The sequence below is a fragment of the Pollachius pollachius genome, assembly GCF_949987615.1.
Source record: "Pollachius pollachius genome assembly, chromosome: 9".
Lineage (NCBI taxonomy): Eukaryota > Metazoa > Chordata > Actinopteri > Gadiformes > Gadidae > Pollachius > Pollachius pollachius.
Window position 1 is genome coordinate 1,176,819 of NC_136942.1, and position 9,669 is coordinate 1,186,487.

General features: G+C 50.5%; 1 protein-coding gene across 1 annotated transcript in view; it reads right to left on the reverse strand.

Moving 5' to 3' along the window:
• Positions 1-213: 213 nt before the first annotated feature.
• Positions 214-9,669, reverse strand: part of sema3e (sema domain, immunoglobulin domain (Ig), short basic domain, secreted, (semaphorin) 3E) — a gene marked incomplete at both ends in the record, with an annotated part of 25,459 nt that continues 16,003 nt past the window's right edge. The window contains 10 exons of the mRNA XM_079744071.1: positions 214-696; positions 2,286-2,419; positions 3,340-3,410; positions 5,339-5,505; positions 5,862-5,903; positions 6,752-6,843; positions 7,445-7,670; positions 8,859-9,003; positions 9,248-9,317; positions 9,618-9,669. The exon at positions 9,618-9,669 is cut by the window's right edge and continues 63 nt beyond it. Of these exons, the coding sequence (XP_079600197.1) occupies positions 214-696; positions 2,286-2,419; positions 3,340-3,410; positions 5,339-5,505; positions 5,862-5,903; positions 6,752-6,843; positions 7,445-7,670; positions 8,859-9,003; positions 9,248-9,317; positions 9,618-9,669 (1,482 nt within the window). The remainder of the gene's footprint in view (positions 697-2,285; positions 2,420-3,339; positions 3,411-5,338; positions 5,506-5,861; positions 5,904-6,751; positions 6,844-7,444; positions 7,671-8,858; positions 9,004-9,247; positions 9,318-9,617) is intronic.

The window sequence follows — 9,669 nt, forward strand, 5'->3', positions numbered from 1 at the left end:
TGGTGGTGGGTGAGGGGAAGTTTATGTCTCGAAATGTGTGTTGGCGTGAGGTGTGTGTGTGTGTGCGCATTTCTACAACAGTGTGTGCGTGGGTGTTTCAACATCTGTGTGTGGGCGTGTTGGACTGCGTGTGAGTTTCCACATGTGTGCATTGGTGTGTGTGTACGGGGGGGGCGTGTGCGTGTGCGTGCGTGTGTGGCCACACACACACCCTCATGTATCCAGTGTGTGTCTGGGGGCGCGGTGGGAGCCCTCCCCGCCTCTGGCCTTCCCCTTCTTCTCCCCCGCCCCCCCGGGGGGGGCGTACCTCCTCTTGGGTTTCTTGCGCTTCTTGTCCGAGCACCACACCCGCTCGCAGTACTCCTCCACCCGCTGGGCGTCCCCGTAGCCAATCAGCTGCAGGAACTCCTTGTACCACACCCGGGAGTGGGGGCCGGGCCCCGCGAAGGAGGAGGAGGAGGAGGAGGAGGAGGAGGTGGGACACAACAGCTCCTTCTCTCCGTCGCCCGCCGCCGCCGCCGCCGCCGCCGCCGCCGCCGCGCGCTCCCCCTTCAGCACCACCAGCGCCACGCGCAGCAGGGCGTGCACGTAGCCGTGCTCGGCCGTCTGGCACACGTACACGCCGGCGTCGGAGCCGCGCACGTGCAGGAGAAGCAGCCCGTGCGCGGTCGGCACCACGCGCTCGCTGGCCTGGAGCTAGGAGGAGGAGACGACGCGGAAGGAGTTAGCGCTAGGTTAGTTAGCCACGTAGCCGCGGAGACGCTCACATCGTTATCGGGATGAAAACAACGACTCGTCCCGGGGGCGCCCGACGTAACGTAACGTGCATGTCGTGCCGAGCGGTTTATGGTCATGTGTTCCCAGGAGACGAAGGGTCAGTGAGGGGCGTGTGTAGATGGTCCGATTCAAGAAGACGAATCACTTCAATCATCCACACACAAGTAATATCGGACATTCAGGCGGGGTCCAAGAGCGTATCTGGGACAGTTCGGGTACACAGAGAAACTGAAACATGCGTGGTGTAGGAGCCGTGTTCATTCATTCAGTTGTGTTCACGTTTTGGGCTCCATAGGGGGGCTCGAGGGAAACAGAGAAACAGGTGTTGTTAAAGTGGAATTCCAGCGAAAACTTAACCCAGGGTCTTTGTTACGGCATGTTTACCCATCAAATAAGCCCTCCAGATACTTTTTAGAGTTTGCCCGGCGCAATGTTTAGCTTCCATGTTATTGGGTAGGGACACCTCGAACGCTTCTAAACCGGCACCTTTTTACCACTTATATTGCTCAAAACAGCACCAAGCCTCTGCAGTAGCATGACTAGGGTCCCTACGCATAAAACAAAAGCATCAACAACTTTGTTAGCGTACCGGGAGTTTATTACAAAGGACCGTTTTCCAAGTCTGTGCCTTACCGGTGTGTCCATGTTTCCAGGAAGTCCACACAAGTCGATAACGACTTGTGTAAATGAGAAAGGTATCTGGAGGGCTGGTTTGATGGGTATACGTGACAAAACAAAGACCCTGGGTTCAATTTTCGCCGGAATTACACTTTAATTGGGAGCAAATGGTTTTTCGATTGTGCCCTTTGTGTGATAGTGATCAGCAATTCGGTTTGTTATTTTGTTACTGAAGTGTATTATGAGTGTATTATGAGTTACCGTTATTGCCGGTGAATGGATTTATAAAGGAAAACAAACCTGCCGTATTATTGTCAAACTTAACTCCCGTTTGTTATTTACTGCGTCCACTGTGCGCACATCAATCCACCCTTAACAACCCGTAGTGGCCTCGAAAAGGGCTTAGCCACGACACATGGTTTTAAGGCTAACTACGTGGGCTGCACTGGGAACACTGGGCAGAGCCCCATATAACGGCCCACTCTGATCTCATATGACACCCATATGGGCAGACATTCAATTTGATGAATGAATTTGTCACCAACGTGTTTAAGCTTGACAATACCGAGCAAAAGGCCTTTTCCTTTTGAACGCACAATTAAACGGTAAATCAAGCAGAAATGAAATAAACATAAAAATAGAAGCAGAATACATAAATAGAAGCATCCCCTATGTTTCAATGGAAGCTGGGAATATATGACACATACATATGATCGGCTGTGCACAGAATATGCGCGCAGGGTCATTACATTTATATCACTGGATCCTGAAGATAAAGTTCTATAAGTTAAAGATCTGTCCCCTCCTCACGGAACCATGGTTCTTTGAGGAGGGGACAGGGGTGTGTGTGTGTGTGTGTGCGTGTGTGTGTGTGCGTGGCCCCGACCGACCTCATGCTGCAGTTCTCCCTGCTGTCGGAACCAGAGCACCCTGGCCTGAAGGGAGCGAGGGGTGCACTCCAGGAGGGTGCTGTTGGTCTCTACCCCATAGACCGTCCTCTCCTCTGCCACGCCCAGCTGCTGGTCTGTACACACACACATACACGCACACACACACACACACACACACACACACACACACACACACAACGATGGAGTGTCACATACACCGTTGATTACGGTTACAAATGAATGTGGTTACATTTCAAATCATTTCATTTCATTTTCCTTTATTAAACCTCGAAAGATCAATTGAGGGGTGACCCTCTTCTACAATGACGTTGAGTTAAACTTAGAGCACCGGGTATTCCCAGGCGGTCTCCCATCAAAGTATTAACCAGGTCCGACCCCGCTTAGCTTCCGAGATCGGGCGGGTTCAGGGTGGTATGGCCGTAAGCAATATATCAACCTGCACAATCACTCTCTCACACACAAAAAGACTCACGCACACACTTACGCATGGAATGTGGTTGCTGATGCCTGATTCCCTATGACCATGTTACCGGTATATTCTCTACCCTACCTAAGAGGCTTGCTAGGAAACCTGGCCACCCTTGCTGCTAGCCTTCTACTTGACAAGCCCCCTGGCTAGTCCGCCGGTAGTCGCCCTTTACCAAGAGAACCGGAGCCTATTGCATGCTGTTGCATACCTATACTGCCATGGCAGCCGCGTCGTGACTGGAAAATCGCTAACTCATTAGCCCCTCCCCTCCCCCTCCTCATTGGTGGACAATGAAGGTATGCTTCAATAAGAACGAGATGCCTGCTCCACCATTCCTCTTTAGGCTTCCTCAGTGGCTGAATATGGCCGTGTTTTCATGGACAGCTATCAATGTGTGGACATATATAGATGTTCACGTGTTATGATAATAATGTGCAATCAAAACAGTACACACACACACACACACACACACACATCAACAGAGCCGCCCCCGAGACACACGTGCATCCCATGGCTTCACATCCCATAACGCATAACAATCACGTCCGCATCACGTGCGCTCACCGTCGATCTGCAGCCCATTACACAGCTGGACGGCGTTGCCATGGCGAACATCCTGGCGCCTGAACCGGCGGCTGTGAAATGACGGGAGGGGTTAGACAGAATAACACGTGAATAACGGAGATAAGGGAGCGCTGATTGAGACGGGAATAGCATGACAGAGAGACAGAGAGACAGAGAGAGGGAGAGGGACAGAGGGACAGAGAGAGAGAGACAGAGAAATGAATAGAAAAGACTAGGCTCCAGGCTTTACTGGCAGACTACTGGGAGATCAAATGAATGCTGACTGACTAAAAAGCAAACCGGCTTTTAAACCAGCTTCCAGGAATGGCCTACGTCCAACATGGCCTGGTGGTTTAAACTATGGCATTGCAGCCAGAGGTCTTCAGGGGTCCAGAAGGACGGACTGGGAGCATAATGGATCTGGGAAACTCCTTCTGAGAGCCGATTGGATCCGATTTTAATAGATATACACCGACCAGTTTATGTGTGGGATGTGACAGACCCTTCATGTCTGAGTGGGGGGAGACCCAGGAGCTGAGACGATGCTTAATCGACCGGAAATAGTGTCTGGTCATGAAAACGGTGCTAAAAGAATTTACCTGCACCGCTCAAAACATGAATCATGTCGGATACAATTTGGTAACCTTATAAAAGGATATTAAAATAACAGAAAGCCCTACCTTGAAGAGGCTACGGTTTTGTGTCATAATGCGAAGTGCCTCCCTATAACAGTCAGTAACACAAAACATACTCCATCTTTACCTTGGCCTTTCCTCTGTGCTCAACTCTCTTCCACTGCTCAACCTTTCTTCCCCCTATTTCACGCTCCTATGGTTTTAGCACCTTGTCACCCTCAGGCTGATCCTAATGGTCAGCCTGATTACCAGGCGGGTTCACGCGTCACCAGGTTCCTCCGGTGATCAGCGCTGATCACAGGTATTCCTCGGGTCCACTCGGGTATTAAACAGGTAATGATGAACAGACCCGCGCTCACAGAACAGCACCCTAACCGGACCCCGTACAAATAATATATCAATGTTAAACAATGCATAGACGCTTCCTCTTCATCTAAAAAATAAATATGCATATCACGTTCCTAATTCTCAAAATGAATCAGTTGCATGTTTTGAATGAAAAATAAATCGAGACAGCCGAGTTAATTTACTTGTTGAGGATAAAGCACTGATAATCGGGTGATTGTTTGGATTTGGCTTTACAGAGCAGGCCTACTGCTTCTCTAAAGGTAGAAAGCCTGTGACTAACACACACACACACACACACACACACAGGTAATGGAGCGGCTAAGTCCCGCCCACCTCGTGTGTCATACCTGAACTTTTGAGAAGAACCTTTGAAAAAGTAGTATGAGAGTCAACGGAGCTAAATAAAAACGTATTGCCACATCACATTGTATAAGGTGTATAAGGTGTGGCCAGGGTTTAAGGCTGTGTGTGCATGTCTCTAATCTGCCCTCTCAAAGTACCACAACAAGCTAACTTCCTGGCTCGTGTCAGAAGCTGTTATTCTGATACAGGCCGCGTTCACTGGGGGAGGCAAATGTGATTGAAACAAACAGGCGTTCGTGTGGGCCCCGTCCGCCTGGTATTATGCATCCATTACACACTATTACATCCAGTCTCGTAAAGAGGTTCGGTAGAAGGTACATCCATTCTTCTCGTCTGGTAATCAGGGAGCCGGCGGTGGACAGAGTGTTGTGCGAGAGGAAACAGCGAGGAGTGGGGAAGGTGCTAACCGTATAACCAACGATATATCGCACCTCGGCAGGGGAACTGCCGACCATCTGACGGCTCTCTCTCTCGACGGCAGCACAATTGGCCGTGGGTGTATGCGTGTCTGTTTGTTCGTGTGTCTGCGCTTGCACGTGCACGCGGGTCCTCTGTGTGTGGCTCTGTGCCAGGGTGTGTAGCTGTCTGTGTGCGTGTCACACAGAACTTGTGTGTGCACGGTATATATGTGTGTGTGTGTGTGTGTGCGTTACCTTTTGGGGTAGACTCCAGCAGGGTAGTACCTGGAGCAGGTAAGCCCATCCCAGGCACAGTAGGGGTCCCTGGCCAGGCAGCAGTCGGCGCACTGGGAACCGTAGAGCTCGCATTGGTGCAGCCGCACCTGGGCCACGCCCACCTCCGAGCCCACATACAGCTGCTGCTGTGGACCGCACAGTTCACCGTTAATGTCATCATTTATCTTTCTATAAAGCGGGTTTTTTTACACATCATCACACTACTAACTCCATTATTTTATTACTTTTGTAAAGGAAATAAAAATATTTTAAATAATAATGAAAAAACGGCTATGCATTGGTCAGCATTTATTTACGAAGCATGTTTTCACTTGACTTCACTTGACTTCACTTGGGTCCCAGATTTGAGAAACAAAATGATCCAATGGTATCACCTTGTGGCCAAATGTAAGAACTGCAGTCAGATTGACAGCTGGATGTAAAAACACAGTAAATATGTAGCAGGCTTGCTAGAATTGAACTGCCCCAGATGCCCCCTTACCTTTTTGGATGATATGATTATTTCTGTTATTGTTGTGGGCACCTTAGAAAGGAAAGAAGAGAAATATAACTTTGATCAATCTGGAGATGTAATTGTTAGTCATTCGCATTACACAAACAATGTATGTCGGATTTGAGAGTTTAAAAAAAGGGATCCGAAAATGACCACAGAGAGCAAGATTTTGAAACAAAATTTAATCATAAAAAAAGTCCCCTCACTCTCTCTGCAACGCATTTTTATCAGCAGCAGCTGATGGATGGCTAGGCCATTGCTAACAAACCACTCTCAAATATTAGCTGTTAAATCTTCCAGCACCTTTATATAAGTTGTTCAAACATTGACCTATTTGGCAAGCTACATGAAAAGTGCACTGAGTAGAGAAAGCTTCCACTTACTCTTATTAAATAAGCTTAACTATGCTGAGTCTACCCCCCAACCCCCCAGAGAAATGAACAAGCTAAGCTACCACAACATGGCAAATTCATTAGAAACATCAAAGAACTATGTTTTTCAATGCTATCAATGCAGCTGTCAATCAAATAGATAGGCAGGCAGAAAATGTTGAGTTTAATTGCTCTTCAAACAAAAGCTCGGTTCATTAAACCCTGCAAAACGAATGGCAACAAAAACAAGCAAAAACAACCATCAGACAAAGGCGCCGTTTGTGAAGTGGGACAGTCCACGCATAGCATTGGCATTTACAGTCGGCGTTTGGCCCTAACATTGGCAGACACACAGTTCGCACACTCTTCGTACGGAGCTCCAGAATGTCAGCAGTGCGCCACACCAGACAGCCGTATGAACCGTGCGCCAGAGCCTCACCGGCCAACACTGAAATCACCACAGTGTGAACCCCTTCTCAGTCCCTCTGCATTACAACACTGCTGTACCTGGAACACTTGGAGCTCCTCCAGCAAGACCTCCTCCACGGTGTCTGTGTCTGTGTTGTAGATGGTGATCACTTTCATCACCACAGAGTCGTCTGAGAACGGAGACCAACAAATACATCACATAAACAGGTTATGTTTGTTTCATGGTCCATATCAGGCTCTCATACTCACACACACAAAATGTGTTAAATCATTGGTTTGTATTTATTCATTCATTATTCAATTCTGCTTTCAAACAAATATCAATGGTAACTTAATGTTAATGACTTAATGACTGTTAATGAATCCGCATTGACGTTGATTCCGGTAACTACGTCTACTTTTATAATGGCTTTCATAGTGTGCACGCGCGCGTGTCCGTGCATGTGTGCTTGTCTATGTGCGTGCATGCGTCCACGCCTGTGTACATGTGTGCGCGCATGTGTGTGTGCGTGCATGTTTGTTTGTGTATTTTTATTTTTTACATTAGAGTATTGTATAAATACAAATAATTAGATGCACATTATGTAAATAGTTGTTTAAAACTAATAATAATAACCCCGAATAAGGGGTGGGGATACATCAGCTCCGGCCTCCTCCCACAGACACCACATTTATTTTGACAGTATTGTTTGTGACCCTTCATGATTACTGCTGTTTGGCGTTCCGTGTGTTTGTTTGATGCGTCGCTCATTAGTGCTTGTTGGTGCGTACCGGTGCCGATGTACAGGACGTGGTAGTGCCCGTCCTGGGCCTGGACGCGGTCCACCGCCAGCTGGGTCAGCCTCCGCCCCCCCCCCTGGGTCTGCAGCAGGACGGGCCGGCGGTGCAGCGGCTGCACGGCCCGGTACATGACCGGGTGGGCGCGCACGAAGCGCAGCACCTCGTCAGGGAACTCCTTTGAGCTGGAGAAGCCGCCGCCGTTCATCTTACTGGCACACTGCGCACGGGTGGAGGTGGTGGTGGAGGTGGTGTTGGAGGTGGTGGTGGTGGTGGTGGTGGTGGGGGTAGTTGTGGTTTGTGGTGGTGGTGGAGGTGGTGGTGGAGGTGGTGGTGGTGGAGGTGGTGGAGGTGGTGGTGATGGTGGTGGTGGTGGAGGTTGTGGTGGTGGTGGTGGTGGTGGAGGTGGTGGTGATGGTGGTGGAGGTGGTGGTGGAGGTGGTGTTGGAGGTGGTGGTGGTGGTGGTGGTGGGGGTGGTGGAGGTGGTGATGGTGGTGGTGGTGGGGGGGGTGGTGGTGGTGGAGGTGGTGGTGGTGGTGGTGGTGGTGGTGGGGGGGGTGGTGGTGGTGATGGTGGTGGTGGTGGTGGTGGTGGTGGTGGTGGTGGTGGTGGTGGTGGTGATGGTGGTGGTGGTGGTGGTGGAGGTGGAGGTGGTGGTGGAGGTGGAGGTGGTGGTGGGTGGTGGTGATGGTGGTGGAGGTGGTGGTGGTGGTGGTGGTGGTGGTGGTGGGGGTGGTGGTGGTGGGGGTGGTGGGTGGGGGTAGTTGTGGTTTGTGGTGGTGGTGGAGGTGGTGGTGGAGGTTGTGGTGGTGGTGGTGGTGGTGGTGGTGGAGGTTGTGGTGGTGGTGGTGGTGGTGGTGGTGGTGGTGGCGGTGGCGGTGGCGGTGGTGGTGGTGGTGGTGGTGGTGGTGGGGGTGGGTGGTGGTGGTGGAACAGGCAGAGAAAAAAAAACGGGAAAAAAAACAAAAAAGAGGCAATCAGGGAAAGGCACACAAGCGTGGAATAGGCAAAAAACAATTACAGGAAAAAGGGAAGTGTAATACAAGGCAGTGCCATTCGATGCACGACCTAATACAAAGTAAAGCTGCGATGGCTATAAACCCCCGGCTCCAAATCCCCCCCCCACAGAAAAAAGGCTTCTCGCATGACCTAGCCACAACAGCATGACCTAGCCACAACAGCGCTCACATTTAGTGGCCCTGGCGCGGTGCGGCGCCCCGGAGAGACCACACACGCTCTCGCACACAAAAGGCTCTTGTGTGACCCAACAACGCAGAGACATGTGGCGCGCGCTGAACCCGTGAATGCCGTGTGTGTGTGTGGCAGCGTCGGTACGGCTCGGGGGGGCCACGTCATCGGCTGGGCCTCTCCCGGGGGCTTCACGGGGGCTCACGGGGGCCTACTCACGGAGCCGGGCCGGGGGTAGGGGACACGGTCCTCGTAGGGGGCCCAGTGGTGGCCGGGCCTCTCCCGCTGGGCGAAGGGCCCGTTGAAGGACGCCCTGATGTCGTCCATCTGGTAGACGCACACGGCGTAGCCCTTGAAGACGGCGCTGCAGGAGACATGGGGCGGGGGTCGTGGTGAAGACAGGACAGTCATTGGAAAGGGATGTGTTCTGGTGGTAAGCTAAGTATGTTTTACTGGTTTATATATGTGGCACTTTTTAAAACAAACTGTTACAAAGTACTTCACATGACCAAATAGAAAAAGAGAAAATAGACATAATGGGAATAAGGCAAGCAGATAGTTATGATTAATGCAGAAAATAGCACAGCGACAACGATCAGTCAACTGACCTTGTGGTGCTGAAAAGTCCAAAGATCTCTGGATTCTTCTCGTCCTTGTTCTGGAGCACAAAGATGTCCTCTACAACCGATGAGAACATTTCATTTCTTATTACTTATGTTTTACTGTAGATACGGCTTTGTAGCATCCTGACAATAGGAAGTCATTTTTGAGTGGCATGCACCTTAAAGGTCCCATGACACGCCACCAGGTGTGACTTTGATTAGCCTTGAAAGCCGTTTTGAAAATCTGCCCCTTATGTCATCACTAGTGGGCGTGTCCACCTAGATGTGTGCTGGATGGATTTTCAAAATGGCTTGAAGGGCTAATCACACTCACACCTGGCGGCATGTCATGGGCCCTTCAAACAGGAGGCCTTACCGAGCTCGTCAAAGTGTGTGTCGATGCCGTTGGCCCCGGCCACCGAGCAGAC